General features: G+C 42.3%; 1 gene segment (V, D, J or C); it reads left to right on the top strand.

Moving 5' to 3' along the window:
* Positions 1–2,029: 2,029 nt before the first annotated feature.
* On the top strand, positions 2,030–2,681 carry LOC126060452 (immunoglobulin kappa variable 4-1-like). The segment is given in 2 exon segments: positions 2,030–2,107; positions 2,331–2,681. Coding segments are annotated over 2 exon segments (363 nt in total).
* Positions 2,682–22,364: the final 19,683 nt, after the last annotated feature.

Raw genomic sequence — 22,364 nt, forward strand, 5'->3', positions numbered from 1 at the left:
GCTGAGCCCAGGGTGGGGTGGTGGTGAGGGGACATTTACGGCAAGAGCCAGGCACTTTGATAGTGAAAAGTCTCAGAGCACAGGGTTGTGGGAGAAAATCTTGTACGTGCTCTTTTCTGACTCACTCTTTGAATATGGCAGTGATGGGCACCTATGATCTTGAATTATCTTCCCCAAATGAAGGTTTAACTAGTGATGCGGAGCTAATGTCTGTGCTAGACTACTACTGAAAGGTTAGCAGTTCAAATCCACCTCTGGGTCCTTGAAGAAAGACCTAGCGATGCACTTCTGTAAGATGAAAAGCCACTTCATTCTGACTCACGGTGACCCCATGTGTGTCAATGGTATGGTTTTCAATGATTAATCTTGGAAGTAGATCACCAGGTTTTTGTTTATTTTATTTTATTTGTTTTGAGGCTAGGACTAGGAGCTGAGTGTATTAACTGTTAAATATAATTTTTAATTAGTTAATGATTTTTTGATTGTTTCATACATGGTGGTAAATCTTGCCCTTGTTATTCCATCTAGCCTACAAATGGAAGTCTGTCTGCTGCTGAGTTTTAAAATTTTGGTTACTCCATTACTAATTTGTAGAAATTCAACTTGTTCTTCTTCAGATCTGAAGTGTCCCCATTTTTGTTTTCTGTACCTTGCATACAATGTTAAGTACGTCATTTGTTTCTTTGAATAAACTCGTATAATGCCCAAATGTGAAGTGTGAACAGAGCTCCTTTTGTTCCCGGTTATTTCTGTTGCATCACATTTGTATTCATATCATGTTGTTGTTCTGCATCATCACATTGGGTCAGACTGATAGTGACCCTCTGTGTACAACAAACTGAAACACCCTCTGGTCCTGAGCCATCCTCACAGCCTTTGCTATGTTTGAGCCCAATGTTGCAGCCACTGTGTCAACCCATTTCTTTGAGGCTCTTTCCCTTTTTCTCTGACCCTCTACCTTATGACGCATGATCTCCTGCAAGGACTGGTCCCTCTTGATAATATATCCAAAGTAAGAGAAATGAAGTCTCACCTTCAAGGCTGAAGAGTTCCAGGCCCACTGAGGCCATCCATACCTGGAATGAAACTCTTTAAAAAGTTGGCATTCAGTCACAACTTTACAAGGAAATCCTGCTTGATTTTTCCTCTCCATTTCCACAAATGATTCTAGAGCCCTTTTATCAGCTCCTACCCACTGTGGGCATGATAGGTTCCACTTTCTCTTTGGTTCATATTTCCTTTCTGATCTGAGCCCTCTGGAACCCTAGCTCAGTATGGGCTTCCTGAGGACTTTCAATACGAGTAAATTCGGGGCCTGTCTTGCATTTCCCTGGCCCTTGCATAGCCCCGGATTCCAATCTCAAGTGCTTGCGGTGTCTTTTAGGTATCCTTCAGGATACAGTATCTTCAGAGCTCAGACATTTTCTAGCTATAAATTTTTATCAAACACGGAGACAAAAATTTCCCGTATTCTTTCCTTTTCTTCTATTTTTTTCTAGCATTTTTTACTGTTTCACAAAACCGTTGATTTGAGGAAACTAGTCCAACATTTATGGAACCTGAACCCATTTCAAATGGTTTTTTGTTAAAATTGAAGCTATTCGTTAGATTCTAGGTGTTTCAAGCAGCTGGATGGGCTGCTAACATGAAGATTGGCAGTTTGAACACACCCAGGGCTACCCTGGAAGAAAAGCCTGTCAGTCTGCTTCTATAAAGAATGCAGGCAAGAAAACCCTATGGGGCAGCTCTACTGTGTAACAGATCTGGTTTTCATGAGTTGGAATGTGCTGGACTACAAGTTTTTTTTGTTTTTTTGAGAGGTATTAGAGCTTCTACTATCTTGCTTTGTTTTTTCTCTTCATAAAATTATACTTTATGTGATATATTTGGCTCTTGAAGTACATTGGCTAGTTTCACAACCTATCTCCCATGTAATTTGCTTTCCATTCACTGACTGCTTTGCATAGGCCCCTCCAACACCAGGCTGGCTGCTCAGATACTATAAACAGGGCCTTTGCTATGGGAGCTGATCTGCATCAGGCAGGCAGGGCCAGCAAGATGGTGCCACACACTCTGGTCCTCATGTCCCTGTTGCTCTGGGCCTCTGGTGAGAAATTAAAAGTCTTTCAACCTCTCCAGAGTAGTATCTTTCTACAGTTGATAAAGGATTTTAACATATAATGTTAATGACAGTTATTTGTAAAATGGAACCAATTATTTGTTGATATTTAATATCACTAGATGTTGTGGTATAAATGGTATATTTTGTTGTATGCGTGAAAAAGTGTGTGTATGAATGTATACATGGTAATTGTCTACTCTGATTGCAGGTGCCAGTGGGGACATTGTGCTGACCCAGTCTCCAGCCTCTGTGGCTAAGTCTCAAGGAGAAACGGTCACCATCAACTGCAAGGCCAGCCAGAGTGTGAGCAACTACTTATCCTGGTACCAGCAGAAGCCAGGACAGGCTCCTAAGCTGCTCATCCAGAGGGCATCCAGCCGGGCATCTGGGGTCCCTGACCGGTTCAGTGGCAGTGGGTCAGGGACAGACTTCACTTTCACCATCACCAACTTCCAGCCTGAAGACGCCGCGGTTTATTACTGTTTCGCAGCTTATTCTTATGAAGCTACCACAGTGTTTTAGCCTCGAACAAAAACCTCCTCCCCAGGGCTAAAGGCCAGTGAGTCTTCAGTGCACCAGCTGCTTCCTTTCTGCTCAGCCCTGAAAGTGCACGCCTCCTCTCTCTGCCTCAAAGACCACATTTCCCGACTAATTCCTTGGAGTATGTGCAGGTTTCAGGAGAAACTTAAGGGATGTGGCTTCTTCTGAATCTCCTTTTGTGGGAAATTATAGAAAAAAGAAAGCTCTAAAAATCTCTCATAGGCTTTGTCAGGAGTTTTCATATCACAGGAACTGGCCTGTTTCACAAGGATAGATCACATGACAGATTTGGGGAAACACCCAGTGTGTTTTACCCCCTGAAAGATCAGTTAGTTCTCTCTTCCCTGTGCTTCCTTGCCTCTGAGATGTTCTCATTTTAATTCTTAGGTTTCCTGGACTTTTTTCTTTCTTATCAGTCACCCCTCACAACTCTGGACCTAACCCAGTATTAAACTGGGGCCCTTCATACTTAAAATCTCCCTTACCAGACGAAATATTCCTCTCTTACTTTTTCCTTCCATGGATCCTGTTTTCCAACAAAGCTTTCCTGGTCAATGGCAATGAAGGTGTTTTCTTGCTCTAAGCTCCCATTTTACTGCCCTTTTCTCCTCTCCATTTCCGTCAGTGACACTTATTCTTTCAAAGGTGAGACTCTAAATCATTAACCCTTTTACTCTAGAAACATGTGACCGCTTTCCCATGTTCTTTTTTCATTACTTCTCAATTCCTCTTTACATTAATCCCTTGGGTGGGCAAGTTTAATTTAGTGACTGAAGGAAATCATGGTTCTTTCCTGTTGTTAGCTGCCACCTTGTGACTCCATGACTCATGACAATTCAATGAACAATATTATTGTTGTGATCCACAGGGTTTTCACTGGCTGATTTCTCAGAAGTAGATGACCAGGCTTTCTTTCCAGTCTGTATTAATCTGCAAGTGCTACAGAAACCTGTCCAGCATCACAACAAGATGTGTAGAGGAAGTGTGGTAAATGAGGTCTGTAGGTCCCTGCTCCGGTTCACACTGACAACCCAAATAGTGTTCCCACTCAGTGTAGATGAGAACCTGACTGTCCCTGCAGCTAGGGAGACTGTCTCTCCTCTGAGGCAGCAGAGATTCTGGCACCTACTCAGCAGGATCTGCCCCCTGGAACCTAAAACGTCGGACACACGAGGATAATCCAGAGATGCTGTGTAATCAGGGAGAGAAGGAAGATCAAACCAATGGTCTCTAACTGGGACAAGGGGGCAGGCCTGGTTGGCTTGCAGCATTTATTTCATATCTCATTTCAAAATGTAGGCCTACCTGAATAGGAGGAGCACTCTGGAGAGAAAACTCCATGTCTGGGAGATGAGGCTTCTGGGGCAGATAGAGGAAGTGTGTGTATTCAGGACTGTGGAGGAAGGAAGCAGCTGGTGCAGTGAAGACTCACAGACCTCTAGCCCTGGGAGGAGGCTCCTGTTCCAGGCTGAAGCAGTGTGAGACTGTAGCCATCATGTTGCTAACAGCAATAACCTGCCTCATCCTCAGCCTGGAGGCTGCTGATGGTAAGAGTGAAGTCTGCCCCAGACCCACTGCCAGGATGCCCGTCAGGGATCTCGGATGCCTAGTGGGATGCAAAGGAGATAAGCAGCTTAAGAGCCTGTGCTGCTTCCTGCCCATACCAGGCTAAAATGCTGCTAACACTTTGGCTGGACTTGTACTGAATGTGACCTTTCCTCCTGGAGACACAGTCAAGGAGACTGGAGTCTGTGTTACCATGATGTCCCCACTGACACTGCGATCAGAGAGGACAATTAGTATACATACATGCACACACTTTTTCCTAGGCACATTAAAATACACCATTTTAAATGTGCATTTCAGTTGAATACGTGTGACACATCATTAGCCCATTATTTACCACTACGTCCTGAAATCATTTTTCAGCTCTACAAAGAAACTTCTCTAAAGGGATTGAAGCACTTTTCATTTCTCACCAGAGACCCAGAGCAAAGGAACATGAGGACAGGAGCCTGGAACACCATCTTGCTGCCTTCACCTGCCTGATAAAATCAGCTCACATTGCAAAGTCCCCATTTATAAAATATGAGCAGCCAGACTTGGCCTGGAGGGTCTATGCAAAGCCATCATTGAATATGGAAGCAAAGTACATGGGTAAGTGGTTGTGAAACTAAGCAATGTAACTCAAGGTCCAATAACTAGAAAAGACAAAGTAGTCAACTTAGAAGCTCTAATATCAACTAAGAAGCTCTAAAACTACAAACATGAGCTTCTCCTAAGAAGAGTTTGTATTTGAAATAACAGAAAAAAGAAAATAAAATGGGTTCAATGATGGGCTAGTTTCCTGAGATCTACAATCATGGTGAAATAATACAAAATGCTAGAAATATAAAAGAAAGAACAGATGACAATGGAGAACTTTTGGATCACTTTTTGATAAAAATTTATGACCAGAAAATGTCTGAATTCTAAAGCCACGTTGTATCCTGACAGACAGTTTAAGGTCACTACATACACTAAAGATTTAATTCTAGCATATGTAAGATCCAAGGAAATGGAAGACAGGCCCAGAAATTACCCAAGTGGGGAGTCCTGAGGGACCTTATGTTGTGCTAGAGCCAAGGGAGGAGGACGATAATCCCAAAGTCAGTGTGAAGCAAAGAAAGAGAACCTATCCTTCCCACAACTCCTAGAAAATGATCAAAGGGCACTAGGACCATTGAGGAAATGGACAGGAAAAAAAAAGCAAGATTTCCTTGGGAAGTTGTGTCTGAAATTGAAATTTCCAAGGAGTTTCACTCCAGGTGTGTATGGCCTAGGTGATTTTGGAACTCTCCAACCTTGAAATTTGTTTCAGAAAGCCCAATAGATAGGTCCAACAAGTGGAAGCTGCTCCGGAAGAGGGCACACCCATTGTAAATCCTCAGGACACCTCACAAATAATTTTTCAAAGCCTGATACCCCCAAGAAGTCAGAGATCCTTAACATCCAAGAAAATGAGATAACTGGGATATGAATCTGAAGGTGATACAACTGAAATAACAGAGAACAAAAGGCATTCTCTTCACACTTTAGATTTGGGAGCTATATGAGTTTATTTAGACAAATAAATGATAAACTTTATATAGCATGCAAGGCACAAAAACTGAAAGCAGGGTACTACAGATCTGAAAAAAAATTTCCAGAAATTAGATACAGAATTCATGTCTGTCAGTTTGTCATACTGTGGGGACTTGCGTATGACAAGTCCGGTAGCTATGCTGCTGATATACAAATACCAGGAGGGTCACCACAGTGGACACATTTCAGCTGAGCTTCAAGACTAAGAAAACTAGGAAGAAGGACCTGGTGGTCTGCTTCTGAAAGAATCAGCCAGTGAAAGCCTTATTAATAGCAGCAGAACAATGTCCGTTACAGTGCCAGAAGATGAGCCCCTCAGGCTGGAAGGCACTCAAAAAGACGACTGGGGAAGAGCTGCCTCCTTAGAGTTGACCTTAATGACACGCATGGAGTCAAGCTTTCGGGACATTGGTGTGATGATGTGGCATGGCTCGAAATGAGAAGAAACAGCTGAACATCCATTAATGATGGAAATGTGGAATGTATGAAATACGAGTCTTAGAAAATGAGAAATTGTCAAAAATGAAGCAGAATGCATAAAGATCAATATCCTAGGCATTAGTAAGCTGAAATGGACTGGTATTGTCATTTTGAGTCAGAAAATCATATGGCCTACCATGCCTGGAATGACAACCTGAAGGGAATGGCATTGCATTTGTCATCAAGAAGAATATTTCAAAATCTATCCAGAAGTACAAGGCTGACAGTGAAAGAATAACATCTACAGGCCTACAAGTAAGACCAGTTAATACGAGTAGTATTCAAATTTACCCACCAATCACTAAGGTCAAAGACAAAGAAATAGAAGATTTTTACCAAGTTCTGTGGTCTGAAATTGATTGAATATGCAATCAGGATGGTGATTGGAATGAGAAAGTTGGAAATAAAGAAGGATCAGTATATGGAAAATACGGCCTTGGTGATAGAAAGCACTGCAGAGATTGCAAAATTTGGGGAGTATGAAAAGAGACAGCCTCAGTTTGGTGACTACATAGAAGCCTTTCAATGAGTAAAATAGGACATAGCTGGAGGGGATACAAAATCAGCAGAGTTTTTAAAAATGATGTTTCATGCTGACAGAAATGAAGCTAATATGAGGGGAACATGGATAACTCAGAAAAGAGAGGTGAGAAATGCCAAGATGCCCTTGGAGGGACAGGTGTATAGGAGCAGAGGGCCTGGCCTCAGGTAGCAGAGCTGTCTGCTCATCAATAGTAATAGGAAGGAAGGAAGGCAGCACATGGGGTGTAGATGACTGTGGGTCAGAAGATGCATGAGAGGAGCTAGTGGAAGCTCGTCCAAGACACAGGAAATGAGGTCATTTGCTGAAAGGCAGGATGAGAAGTAGGTGTTAAAACTTGAAGAGAAAAGAAAAGACAAAGGGTGGAGACTGAATGAACCAGGTCAATGAAGTAGGATTGTGAGGCAGGATTAAGGGCTGTCCTGAGGTCGTGTGTGTAAATTTACGATGAGAGAATCAGAATAATTGTGTGTTTTTCTCCAGCCACATTACAAACATGGATGCAGGTGTGTGGAGGGTAGAGTTTTCTCCAGGGTTTAGGTTTTGCAAGACGAATGTGACGAAATAAGGGAGGGGCCGTGGCGTCCTTGGTTTGGATGAGGGCGTTATTATAAAGGAGAAGCTTGGAATTTACAGTGGGTATGAAATTTTATTAATTGAATATGAAGTCAATGGCAGCTAACAACAAAAAACAGGGAAATGGGAACATGAGGGGTGCAGAGAAAGCCAAAATAGATTTCTTAAAAACTTCTGTTAAGAAAAAGGTAAAATTCTGTCTTATACAAAAAAATGAAAGGAGACACTCTGTTTTTTAATTTTTCTTATGATTGAAGGACCTTATTCTCTGTTCCTCAGTTTTATACTAGGATTTTTTTTTTTTTTTTTAATGTATTTGAAATGATATAACTTGCACTGCTTTTATACAAAAGGCAAGCAGGGGTCTAGTATTTTTCATTCCTGAGATGTTTTCTCTGACATAAACTTGAGTGGGGAAATAGAGACAGGAATGCTCAGGGGATAGTGGCTCTAGCCTTTGGCTTAGGGAGGAGGTGCTGTTCCGGGGCAGCAATAAAGGCTTTTGGGAGTCAGGGTTGACGCAGGTTACAGAGGGTCAGATGGGACTGCAAATGGCCGCCTGGTGACGCCCAGGGTGAGGACTGAAAGCAGATTTGAAGGACTTGAGCAGGAAGGGCAGGAGGCTTGCTCTCTTTTGGAGCCAGAGAAGGCCCAGTTGCCGATTTTCTGACTACTTCATGCCAACTTTTTTGTGTGATCAAAACAAATAAACCACAGAAATCTCTGTGACAGTGTCTAGTAAGTGGGACCCTTCCCGCACTTCTGCCCTGGTAAGAGGTTTATATCTGAGGTAACATTATTTTGACAAGATATCTTGATTTTGGAACACAGCAGTTTGTTGTACTATCTTTGATCCGATGGTGCTGATAGCAATTGTGAAGTTCGCCTCAGATCCACTGTCAGTGAAGCGGGTGGACACACTCTCAACGTTGGTGGAAGTGTGGTAAATGAGGACCCTAGGAGTCTTCCCAGTTAAGTGGTGTCTCAGGTCATTGCAGAGAAGACTCTGACTGGCCCTTCAGCTGATGGAGACTCTCTTCCTGGGAGACAGCCTGGGGTTCTGGTGCCTGTGTCTTCGCCATCTGCTGGCAGAAACCTGTAATGACAGGCACAGGGGTATGATGCAGAGATGCTGGGCAATCAGGGATAGAAGAAATAACCAAACCAAAAGAATCTATATCTGCGATAGGTGGAAGGGCCTGTGTTGCTGTAGCACTTATTTCATATCTCATTTTAAAATTGTAGATGGGAATGGAGGAATTACTCTGGAGAGAAAAACCCGTCTCTAGGTTTGCAAATATCCTCTCCCCTGGAACAGAGCAGAGCAGGAGCCTGAGGTTCTGGGTGGTGTCATCATTCTGCAGCTTCTCTATCGTGTGATGTTGCTCAGGTTCCACCCCCTAGAAAAGGCTCCACTATGAGGCTCAGGTCAGCAGGGCTGAGCCCAGGTGGGGTGCTGACAAGGAGACATTTTTGCCAAGACCCAGGGAGTATGATAGTAACATCTTAAAGCACAGGGTGGGGTAGAAAATCTTATAGGGCACTCTCTTCTAACTTCCTTTTTAAATATGGCAGTCATGGACACCTTTCACTTTGTGTTCTCTGCCCAAAAAAAGGTTTACCTAGAGATATGGAGCAAATGTTTCATGCTGGACCACTTACAGAGAAAGTTAGCAGTTTGAATCCACCCATGAGGCCTTGGAAGAAAGGACTGACAGTCTTCTTTTACAAGATTAAAAACTGTTTGCAGTTGAGGAGATTCTGACTTGTGGTGACCCCACCTGTGTCCTGGTAGTGCTGTGACCACAGTTTTCAAAGGCTGATTCTTCAGAAGTAGATTGCCAGGCATTTTGTTTGTTTGTTTGTTTGCTTGTTTCTGTTTTTGAGGTGACTTTTGATAGCCTAGGAGCTGATGATGTTAACCGTTAAATATACGTTTTATTAATTAATTCTTTTTTTGGTTGTTTCATGTGTGAGGGTAAACTTTGTCCTTGTTATTGCATCTAGCCTACAAGTGGAAATCTTTCTTCCACTGACTTTTAAAATTTTGGTAATTCCATTTCTAATTTCTAGAAATTCAATTCGTTGTTTTTCAGATCAGAAGTGTCCCTGTTTTAGTTTCCTGCAGTTCCTCATTTATTTCTTTAAAAAAAAAAAAAAAAAAAACTCCTATAATGCCCAAATCTGAAGTGTGAATAGAACTCCTTTTTTTTTTTTTATTCCTTCTCTTGCATCACATTTGTATTCATAACCTGTTGTTGTTGTTAGGCGCCATCAACTCATAGTGACCATAAGTACAACAGAACAAAACACTCCCTGGTCCTACGACATTCTCAAAATCTTTACTATCTTCAAGCCCTTTTTTGCAGCCATTGTGTCAATCCACCTCATTTAGGGTCTACCTCTTTTTTGCTGACCCTCTGCTTTACCAAGAATGACGTCCTTCTCCAAGTACCGGTCCTTCCTGATAACATGTCCAAAGTAAGAGAGATGAAGTCTTGCCATCCTGAAGGATACTTTAAAGTCACTGGAAACCCTTGAGATAGGATGCAAGGACTGTGCCTGGAATGCCAGGACTACGCCTGGAAAATGGAAGACAGGCCCAGAATTTACACTTGTGGAAAATCCTCAGGGACCGTATTGAGCTGGAATCATTGGCCAGTGCCATTCTGGCTCAAAAACAGAATGGTTCACTCTTCTGTCAGTTCATGGTGTACTCAACACCATAATTTAAAAGCATCAATTCTCCTTTGGTCTTTCTTATTCATTGGTGTTCAACCATTTCAAGAGGTAGTGTATGATCAGGAACCAGTGGTGCTAAAGGAAGAAGTCCAAGCTGCACTGAAGGCATTGGTGAAAAGCAAGGCTTCAGGAGTTGCAGAATATCAATTGAGATGTTTCAACAAATGAATGCAGTGCTGGAAGTGCTCACTCGTCTATGCCAAGAAATTTGCAAGACAGCTACCTGACCTACTGCCTGGAAGAGAGCCACATTTATGCCTATTCCCAAGGAAGTTGATCCAACAGAATGAGGAAATTATCAAAAAATGTCATTAATATCACACACAAGCAAAATGTTGCTGAAGATCATTCAAAAGCAGCTGCGGCAGTAGTATATCGACAGGCAACTGCCAGAAACTCAGGCTGCATTCAGAAGAGGATGTGGAACCAGGGATGTCATTGCTGAGGTCACTATGAGTTGGAACCGACTTGATGGCACCTAACAACAACAACTACATTCATTGGCCAGCTTTTGCATGCATATGAGGTGATTGAAAATACCATGGCTTGGTCAGGTTAACGTTAGTCCTCCTAATGACAAACAAAAAAAAAATTATCGTCCAGTTCATTTTGACTCATAGAACAGAGTAGAACTGCCCCATAGGGTTTCCACAGAGCTCCTGGTAGATTCAAACTGCCGACCTTTTGGTTAACAGCCGTAGCTCCTAGTGACATTTTTGCTTTTCAACACTTTAAAGAGGTCTTTTGCAGCTAATTTGTCCAAATCAATACGTTGTTTTATTTCTTGACTGCTGCTTCCACGAGCATTGATTGCAGATTCAATTAAAATGAAATCCTTGACAATTCAATATTTTCTCCATTTAATATAATGTTCCTTACTGGTGCAGTCGTGAAGATTTTTGTTTTCTTTATGTGAGTTGTAATCCATTCTGAAGGCTGTAGTTTTTGATCTTCATCAGTTAAGTGCTTCAAATCCTCTGTGCTTTTAGCAAGCAAGGCTATCCTACTTATGTTTTGTCCTTGGATGTCAAAAGTCTCTGACTTCTTGGTGATATTGGCCCTTGAAAAATTATTTGTGAGGTTTCCTGAAGATTTATGATGGGCGTGCCCTCTTCCAGAGGGGCTTCCATTTGTTGGCCCTACCAGCTGGACTACCTTAAAACAACTTCAAGATTGAAGAGTTCCAGGCACACCAAGGCCACGCATACCTGGAATGAAACTCCTTGAAGTGTTCATGTTTAATCACAACTTCAAAATGAAATCCTGTATTTTTTTTTTCCTGTGGGTTTTTGTGGGTACTTCCACAATGAATCTAGAGCCTTATTATCATTTCCTAGCCATGGTGGGCATGATAGATTCCACTTTCTCTGTAGTTCACACTTACTTTGAGATTGGAGCTCTCCTGGACCTTACTTAATAGGGTCCCTGAAGACTCTCCACAAGGGTAAATTCTGAACCTGTCTTCCATTTCTCTGGCATAGTCCTGGCATTCCAGGCATAGTCCTGGAATCCCATCTCAAGTGTTTCCAGTGTCTTTCAAGTACCCTTCAGGATAAAAGTATCTTTAGAGCTCATTTTCTAGGTATAATTTTTTATGAAAAATTGAGGCAGAAATTTTCCATATTCTTCCATTTCTCTTGTCATTTTTTTCCAGCATTTTTTATTATTCCTCAAAACTGTTGACTTGAGGAAACTAGTCCATCATTTATGGAATCTTAACCCATTTAAAGCTGTTTGTGAGTTAGAACAGAAACCACTCTTTAGATCACGGTGCTTCAAGCAGTTTGTGATGGGCTGCCAACCTGAAGGTTAGCAGTTGGAACCCAACTAGTGCTACCATAGAAGGAAAGTCTCACGGTCTGCTTCTGTAAAGAACACAGGCAAGAAAACCCTATGGAGCATTTCTACACGGTACCACTTGGGGTCTCCATAAGTTGGAATACACCGAGTTGCAACAGGATTTTTTATTTGTGTAAGCTGATACTAGAGCTTCTAAGTCACTACTGGGTCTTTTCTAGTCATAGAATTATACTTCCTGTGATAATATTTTTGGCTCTTAATGTCTATTGGTTAGTTTTACAAATCACTGCCCATGAAATTTGCATTCATTTCACTGAACGCTTTGCATAGGCCCCTCCACACCCAGACTGGCAGCTCAGATATTATAAATGGGGCCTTTGCAATGTGACCTTATCTGCATCAGGAAGGCAGGGGCAGCAAGATGGTGCCACAGGCTTTAGTCCTCATGCCCCTGTTGTTCTGGGCCTCTGCTGAGAAATTAAAAGTTCTTCAATCCCTCTAAAATAGTTTCTTTGTAGAGCTGAAAAATGGTTTTAAGACATAGTGGGAAATGATTGCTATTTTCAAAATGAAACCTATTACGTGCTGATATGTAATATCACTAAATGTTGTGGTATGAATAGTATCTTTTAATGTGTGTATGAAAAAGTGTCTGTATATATGTCTGAATAGTAATTGTCCACTGTGATTACAGGTGCGACTGGGGACATTGTGCTGACCTAATCTCCAGCCTCTCTAGCCAAGTCTCAAGGAGAAACGGTCACCATCAACTGCAAGGCCAGCCAGAGTGTGAGCAGCTACTTAGCCTGGTACCAGCAGAAACTAGGACAGGTGTCTAAGCGACTCATCTCTGGGGCATCTAACCGGGATCCTGGGGTCCCTGACCGGTTCAGTGGCAGTGGGTCAGGGACAGACTTCACTTTCACCATCACCAGCTTCCAGGCTGAAGACGCCGCAGTTTATTACTGTCAGCAAGGTTATAATTATCCACCCACAGGGCTTCAGCCTCGAACATAATCTTTCTCCCGAGGGCTACACTCCAGTGAGCCTCCACTGCACCAGCTGCTTCCTTTCTGCTCAGCCCTGAACATGCACGCTTCCTCTCTCTGCCCCAAAGGCCACATCTCCTGACGAATTCCTCATAGTATTTGCAGGTTCCAGGGGAAAATTAAGGGGTGTGGCTTCTTCTGGATCCCCTTTTGTGGTAAAATATGGAAAAAAAGAATGCTGTAAAAATCCCTTGTGGCTACACATCAGTAAAGAACAATGATGAATCCGTGAGACATTTCATAACATGGAGGAATCTGGAAGGCATTATGCTGAGTGAAATTAGTCAACTGCAAAAGGACAAATATTGTGTGAGACCACTATTACAATAACTCAAGAAACAGTTTAAACAGAGAAGAAAATATTCTTTGATGGTTATGAGACTGAGGAGGGAGGGAGGAAGGGAGAGAGGTATTCACTAATTAGATAGTAGACAAGAGCTATTTTAGGTGAAGGGAAAGACAACATACAATACAGGAGAGCTCAGCACAAATGGACTCAACCAAAAGCAAAGAAGTTTCCTGAATAAACTGAAAGTTCAAAGGCCAGCGTAGCAGGGGCAGACGTTTGAGGACCATTGTTTCAGGGGACATCTAGGTCAATTGGCATAATAAAGTCTATTAAGAAAATGTTCTGCATCCCAATTTGGCGAGAGGAGTTTGGGGCCTAAAATACTAGCAAACAGCCATCTAAGATTCATCAATTGGTCTTAACCCACCTGGAGCAAAGAATAATGAAGAACACCAAAGACACAAGGTAATTATGAGCCCAAGAGACAGAAAGGGCCACATAAACCAGAGACTACATCAGCCTGAGACCAGAAGAACTAGATGGTGCCTGGCACAACTGATGACTGTCCTGGCAGGGAACACAGCAGAGAACCCCTGAGGGTGCTAGAGAGCAGTGGGATGCAGACCTCAAATTCTCATAAAAAGACCAGACTTAAAGGCATTCGACTGTGTGGATCATAACAAGTTATGGATAACATTGCAAAGAATGGGAATTCCAGAACACTTAATTGTGCTCACGAGGAACCTTTACATAGATCGAGAGGCAGTTGTTCGGACAGAACAAGGGGATACTGATTGGTTTAAAGTCAGGGAAGGTGTGTGCCAGGGTTGCGTTCTTTCACCATACCTATTCAATCTATATGCTGAGCAAAGAATCTGAGAACCAAAAAAAAAAAAAAAACCCGTTGCCATCGAGTCGATTCTGATTCATAGCGACCCTATGGAATAGAGTAGAACTGCCCCATAGAGTTTCCAAGGAGTGCCTGGCAGAATTGAACTGCTGACGTTTAGGTTAGCAGCCATAGTGCTTGACCACTACACCACCAGGGTTTCCAATAATCCAAAAAGCTGGACTATAGGAAGAAGAACAGGGCATCAGGATTGGAGGAAGACTCATTAAGAACCTGCGTTATGCAGATGACACAACCTTGCTTGCCGAAGTGAAGAGGACTTGAAGCACTTACTGATGAAGATCAAAGACCAGAGCCTTCAGTATGGCTTGCACCTCAACATAAAGAAAACAAAAATCCTCACAACTGGACCAACGAGCAACATCATGATAAACGGAGAAAAGACTGAAGTTGTCAATGATTTCATTTTACTTGGATCCACAATCAACAGCCATGGAAGCAGCAGTCAAGAAATCAAAAGACGCATTGCATTGGGCAAATCTGCTGCAAATGACCTCTTTAAAATGTTGAAGAACAAAGATGTCACCCTGAAGACTAAGGTGTACTTGACCGAAGCCATGGTATTTTCAATCGCATCTTATGCATATGAAACCTGGACAATGAATCAGGAAGACCGAAGAAGAATTGATGCCTTTGAATTGTGGTGTTGGCAAAGAATATTGAATATACCATGGACTGCCAGAAGAATGAAGAAATCTGTCTTGGAAGAAGTACAACCAGAATGCTTCTTAGAAGCAAGGACGGCGAGACTGCATCTTACATACTTTGGACATGTTGTCAGGAAGTATCAGTCTCTGGAGATGGATATCATGCTTGGCAGAGTACAGGGTCTACGGAAAAGAGGAAGACCCTCAATGAGGTGGACTGACACAGTGGCTGCAACAATGGGCTGAAGCATAACAACGACTGTAAGGATGGCTCAGAACCGGGCAGTGTTTCGTTCTGTTGTGCATGGGGTCGCTATGAGTCAGAACCAACTTCGACAGCATCTAACAACAACAACAAGTAATCTTTCATTTTGTGATCTGATGTGAGCAGCCAATCAGTTGGAAGAGGAGTTTCCTTGGGGATGTGGCTTGCATTCATCATAGAAACAAATGATCTGCAAAGCTCCCTCTCTCTCTTGATCCTGTATTTGTCTTGTCATCCTCTGACCTCTGGTTCTTGGGAGGCCTGCTGCCTGAACTGCAGATTTTGGATTCACCAGGTCCCGCAACCATTTGAGCCAGCAGCGTGACCTGCAGATTTTGGGTTCATTAGCCCCTGCAATCATGTGAGTCAGGGGGAGATTTCAGCCTGACACCTTGACCCACGGATTTGAGACTTGCCGGCCTCCACCATTGTGTGAGCCATTTCCTTGAAATAAATCTCTCTCTGTATATTAAAAAAAAAAAAAAAAAATCCCTTGTGGGCTTTCTCAGGACTTTTCATATCACAGGAACCTGCTTGTTTCACACGGAGAGATCACATGACTGATTCGGGAAAGGGTCCAGTGAATTTTCTACTCCGAATGATCAGTTCTTTCTTCGTTGTGCCTTCTTGACTCTAGAAAGTTCTCATTTTAATTCCTTATTTTCCTGGACTTTTTCCTTTTTCTACAATCAACCCTCACATGTCTGCACCTGACCCAATATTAAACCTGGGTCCTTCATATTTAAAATCTCCCTCACAGAAGGTAGCTTTTTTCCTTCCATGGATCCTGTTTTCCAGCCAAGCCATCCTGGTCAATGTCAATGAAGGTGTTTTCCTGCTCTACGCTTCTTTTTTACTGCCCTTTTCCCCCCTCTCCATGTCTTTCAGTGGCACTCATTCTTTCAAATGCCAGTCTCTAACTCATTAGCCCTATCACCCTAGAAACATGTGACAGCTTTCCCATGTTGTACTTTCATTAGTTTTCAATTCCTCTTTAAATTAATCCCTTTGGCACCCAAGATTAATGTAGTGACGGAAAGAAATCATGGTTCTTTCTTCTTGTTAGTTGCCATCTTGTCAGCCCCTGAGTCATGACGACCCAAGGAACAATAAGATCTGATTGTTGTCATTCATAGGATTTTCAATGGCTGATTTTTCAGAAGTAGATCACCAGGCCTTTCTCTCTAGTCTCTATTAGTCTGAAAGTGCTGATGAAACCTGTTCAGCATCACAACACCATGCATAAAGGAAGTGAGGTGAATGAGGCCTGTAGGTGCCTCCTCAGGTTTATGCAGATGCCAGCCTAAGTAGTGTTTCCAGTCAGTGTAGAGGAGACTCCAACTGGCCCTGCAGCTAATGGAGACTTTCTCTCCTAGGAGACAGCAGAGATTCTGGTACCTAGTGAGCAGGGTCTGCCCCGGGACCTAAAATGACAGGCACACGAGGATGATCCAGAGTTATTGTGCAATCAGGGATAGAAGGAAAATCATATTAAAATGGTCTCTAACTGGGAAAAGTGAACAGACCTGTGTGGCTTGTAACATTTATTTCATAACTCTTTTCAAATTGTAGACCTATCTGAATAGGAGGATCACTCTGGAGAGAAAACTCCATGTCTAGGTTTTTTTCTCACCTGGAACATAGTAGAGCAGGAGCCTAGCATCTGGGTGGTGCCCATCCTGTACCTTCTCTTTCTGTGATATTGCTCAGATTCCATCCTCCAAAAAACTCTATTTCATAGTTTCATTTTTTCTTTTCTTTTTCAATTTGGTTGTGTTAACCCTGGTTGCACAGTGGCTAAGAGCTATGGTTGCTAACAAAAAGGTTAGCAGTTTGAATCTACTGACCGCACCTTAGAAACTTTATGGGGCAGTTTTACTCTGTCCTATATGTCACCGTGTGTTGGAATCAACTCGATGGGAAAGGGTTTCATCTTCTTGTTGTTGCTGCTAAGAACATACACAAGAAAGCACACACTGATTCAACAGTTTCTATACTCATAGCCTTTTTTGAGGTTCAGGACAGCAGGTGTGAGCTCAGGTTGGAGTGTGCCAAGCGACCACTTATGTAAAGAACCAAGGAGTGTAATGGTGAAGTTCTTAGATCAAAGGATTGTGGTTCAAACACTTCTAAACTGCATGTTTCTTACTTGTTGAACAGGGCGGTGCTATTTCAATATGGTAAACATGTTTTTTTTTTGGATTCTCTGATGACAATAGTTATATTTCAGTTTTCCTGCCATAATTGCTGAAGGTGCCTGAGTGGTGCAAATAGTTTGTGCTGAGCTACTAACCTAAAGCTTGGCAGTTGGGACCCACCCAGCGGAGCCACAGAAGAAAGGCTTAGTGGTCTGCTTTCATGAGGATTGCAGCACAGAAAAGTCTATGGAGCTCAGGGCTGCTCTGTAACTCGTGTGGTCGCTAGGAATTGGAATCAAGTCAATGGTAATGGGTTTGATTTTGGTTGATTACACTTTCTGGGAATGGAAATATATCCTTGAAGAGAACTTATTGAAACTGTTCATGAGAAAATGGTACTAATGCTCAATTCACAGAGTCAAAAATGTTAGCAGAAGGAATGGTAGCAGAGGCTTCCAATATCCAGTCTTCCATCACTGGTGTCCAGTCGTGGGGGATCCAGTCCCTCTATGGTGGTGGTGGGATCATATACAACTTCCTTCTCTGATTTCTTGTGAACTGTGCTTTTGCCAGCTCGTTTCATGTACATTTTCTACACCATAATCTGTACAATTTCACTCAAATCTGCATGTCACCCAGTAATCATTTCATTTTCTGCTTAGTTTAGACTTGGTTGGTTTCTTTTGTTTGCAATCAAAATCCATGACTGATAAGAATATATTTCAATTTTTGACAGTATTAGATCTTCATCTATGTTTTTTCACCTTGAATATTACTGTGTATACTAACCATGTTATATTTCTGATTTTTGGAATTGCAAAAAAAAAAAGTTGTCAGTATATTGCTCATTTTTGTTGTTGTTAGGTGCTGTCCAGTAAGTTCCATCTCTTAGTGACCATATGAACAACACAATGAAACACTGCCCAGTCCTAGGCCATCCTCATAATTCTTGTTATCCTTGAGACCATTGTTGTAGCCACTGAGTCAATCCATCACATTGAGGGTCTTCCTCTTTTTTGTTGGCCCTCTACTTTACCAAGCATAATGTCCTTCTGCAGGGACTGATCCCTCCTGAGAACATTTCCAAAGTATGTGAGCCGAAGTTTCGCCACCCTCCCTCCTAAAGTTCACTCTGACTGTACCTCTTCCAAGACAAATTTGTTCCTTCTAGAAGTCCATGGTATCTTCAATATTCTTTGCCAAAACAACAATTCAAAGGCATCAATTCTTCCTTGGTCTTCCTTATTCATTGCCCAACTTTCACATGCGTAGGAGGGAATTGAAAACATCATGGCTTGGTTCACATGCACCTTAGTCTTTAAAGTGAAGTCTTTGCTTTTTAACACTTTAGAGAAGTGTTTTGCAGCCCATGTTCCCAAGGCAATGCATCCTTTGATTTCTTGAATGTTGCTTCCATAGGCATTGATTATGGGTCCAGGGACAATGAAATCCATGACAATTTCAGTGTTTTGTCCATTTATCACGATGTTACTTATTGGCCCAGTTGTAAGGATTTTTGTTTTCTTTATGTTGAGGTGTAATCCATACTGAAGGCTGTGGTCCTTGATCTTCATCAGTAAATGTTTCAACGTCTCTTCATTTTCAGCAAACAAGTTTGTGTCATCCGCATCATGCAGGTTGCTAAAGAGTCTTCCTCCAATCCTGATTCCTCACTCTCTTCATATAATCCGTCTTCTCAAATTCTATGCTCAGCATAGAGACTGAATAAGTATGGTGAAAGGGTACAACTGTGACACAAACATTTTTTTTTTACTTTAAACCAGGCAGCACCTCCTTATTCTCTTTGAATGACTGCCTGTTGACCTTTGTACAGGTCCTCACGCACACATTTAGGTGTTCTGGAAATCCCATTCTTCACAATGGTATCCATAATATGTTACAAACCACACAGTTGAATACCTTTGCATAGTCAATAAAACACAGGTAAATATCTTTCTGGTATTATGTGCTTTTAGCCAGGATCCAGCTGACATTAGCTAAGATATCCCTTCTTCCAGGTGGTTTTCTGAATCTGGCTTGCATTTCTGGCAGTTCTCTGCCAATATACTGCTATAAGCACTTTTCAATGAATATTGTTCAATGATTTCCAGATTCAGTTGGATTACCTTTCATGGGAATAGGCATAAATATGGACACGGTCTTAAATTTTTGACTGTTAGAAAGAAAAAAATTTCTGTCATTCTGTTTCCTTCTAGTAGTTTATGTAGTAAATGTTGTCCTACAACTTTCAGTTTGTTTTTTTATTTTTAAAATCCAGCTTGTTCCTAGAAATCATTTTTCTCAACACGAAGTAATCGGGGAAATTCAACACTTGCGGCATTATCATCTTGTTTTCGCTACACGTTTACAAAAGGCTTTGTGGAGACTCAAAAACCAGCATCTTCACAAATTCTTCTCAGCCACATTCCCTCTGAGGGCAGCTAATATAGAATGATATTTCAACTATCTTAATTCAAGGGAAAGTGTAAGTGGTAAAATGAGAAGCAGGGTGTTGGGAAAGTGGGACAATACTAATGGCTAAATATCACCAAATACTATCGTGATGAAATACACAAAAAGGCTACTTAACTTCCATAGGTACTCAACTTGTGTTGCCACTGTCTGTGTCAAATGTCTGCCTGTCATGCTGACTAAATTTAACTGACGAATGGACACAGGCAGGAGGATTAGGATGAGCTCTCAGTCAGCTCTCCTGCCAACTGACCTAGTTGCTCAGAGGCACTGGACCTCCTCCATCCTCCCTGCTGGCTCTGCCATGTCAAGACTGGTGCAGCTGACCAGCCACAAACAGGCAGTATCTAAGGTGTAGCAGAGGCACTCATGATCCAGAGTCCTCAGCTGGAAACCCATTCCCCTGAGGTCTCCAACATCTTCCTCTTAGCAACCTCAGAGAATCTGCTGGGACTGCTCCCCACACAGGTCACATATTTAGGCACCTGGGCCGCCCCACGCAGAGAGGTTTGTGTGCAGGGCTGGACCACTGTGGGAGGAAGTTGTGTACCTTGCTGGCACTAATAAACTACAACATCCTTAGCCTCCACCCTGCTGATTTTCAGAGTGAAATCTGTTCCTGACCCACTGGGACCCGAGAGAATAGGCTTGATGCCCTATAGAATAGGAGTTGTGGAGACTGGCCTGGCTTCTGCTGGTCCTAGTTCAGATAGGTGTAACCATCATTATGTTGGAGGCTCTGACTCGAATTGTGGGAGATGGTGGCTGGCTTTCTGAGCATGACTGGTAGAGAGACTGGAGTGTGAGTCACCTCAATATCCCCATTGAAAATAAAAATTTTGAGAGAGAAGAGAAAGGTCACTACCACAATTAAAAATGATTTTCAAGATTCCCTTTCACTATTTATTTCAGGCTAATTAATTCTGTGTGTGTGTGTGTGTGAAATTTTTATTCATACCCCAAATGAGACAATTAAAAAAAAAAAAAAAAGCCTGAGAATTTCAGGCATAAAAGAATGTCTTTCTTTGCTAAAATCTTCACCAGAGAGCAGGTCCCTCTTACTCTTGTATTCTCTTCTGTTTCACAAATCAGAACACCACATGACTCTCCCAGTGGCTGTGACATAGGCATCTAACTTGAGAACCAAATACACACAGGAAGCTGTGGTGCCCCCAGAGCTCACCCTCCCCACCTCCTTCTCCTTTCCCATGCCCCCTCTGTCCTCACCAGGGATCCAGAGCATTAACAGCCCCAGGAGCTGAGCAGGAAACCTTATTTTCAGAAGTTGAATGAATAAATCCTGATAAGAAAAGTCAGATTAGAGCTGACCTTTTATCTCAGACTTGGCCAGGGAAGGTCCTCCCTGGGGAACAATATGCAAATCCCTTGGTGGGTGCAGCAGTGTGGAGACAACCAAGGGGAGGGTGGACCTCTCCTGTGTGCAAATAACAAAGTGTCTTCTGTGTTTGGAGGAAAACCAATAGAGAGAAAGTTGGTACTGCCTAGAGTAGTAGTCACTTTGGATTGTAGAAGGCTGTATTCATGTCAAGGACACATTGCACATGGCCCTGACACTGGAAGAAAACATCAGAGACCCTGAAGATGGACAGTTGGGTATCTAGGGCCATCCTGCATGGTTCTCTCTCAGCTGATCTAAGAAAGGAATCATTCCCCACACCCACCATGCTGATTCACACAGCATCTGCAAATAATGAGTTGGACTTGAGATCATTCAAGTTTGTCTGGTATCCAATAGATAAGTGGAAACTTTGGTGAAGAGTAAGACAGTACACAATAGTGCAGAAGCCAGCACAACTTATACAAGAGAAGGTCATGGTAACTGCATAGATGCATCCAGACTCCCTAAGAGACTGAATTGCTGGGCTGAGGGCTGAGGAAACTGTGATCTCGGGGAATATCTAGCTCAATTGCCATAATATAGTTGATAAAGAATATGTTCTACATTCTACTCTGGTGAGTAGTGTCTGGGGTCTTAAAAGCCTGTGAGGAGCCATCTAGGATACTTCACTAGTCTCACCCCTTCGGGAGTAAGGAATAATGAAGAAATCTAAAGATATGAGGGAAAGATTAGTCCAAAGGACTAATGGACCACATCTACCATGGCTTCCACCAGACTGAGTCCAGTACAATGAGACAGTACCACCACTGACTGCTGTGACAGAGATCACAATAGAGGGTCCCATAAAGAGCTGGAGAAAAATGTAGAAAAAAATTCTAACTCAAAAAGAAATACCAGACCTGCTGGCCTGACAGAGACTGGAGAAACCCTAAGAGTATGGCCCCCGAAACACTTTCAGCTCAGTAATGAGTTCATTCCTGAATTTACCCTTCAGCCAAAGATTGAACAGACCCACGGAACAAACCAAGGCTAAAGGAGTGCACCAGCCCTGGGACAGGAATTGAAAGGCAGGAGAGAATAGGAAAGATGGTAATAGGGAACAAAGGGTTGAAAAGGGAGAGTGTTGGCATGTCGTGGGGTGGTCAACTAAATGTCATAGAACACTGTGTGTACTAAATGTTTCATGAAAAAGTACTTTATTCTGTAAATCTTCATCTAAAGTACAATTAAAAACAAACAAACAAACTGAAGAAACAGATTCCTAGTAAAAACTATTATCTGGTATTTGCTGATACCTGGTTAATTGTTAA

Source organism: Elephas maximus, chromosome 17 (genome assembly GCF_024166365.1).
Source record: "Elephas maximus indicus isolate mEleMax1 chromosome 17, mEleMax1 primary haplotype, whole genome shotgun sequence".
NCBI classification, from domain to species: Eukaryota; Metazoa; Chordata; class Mammalia; order Proboscidea; family Elephantidae; genus Elephas; species Elephas maximus.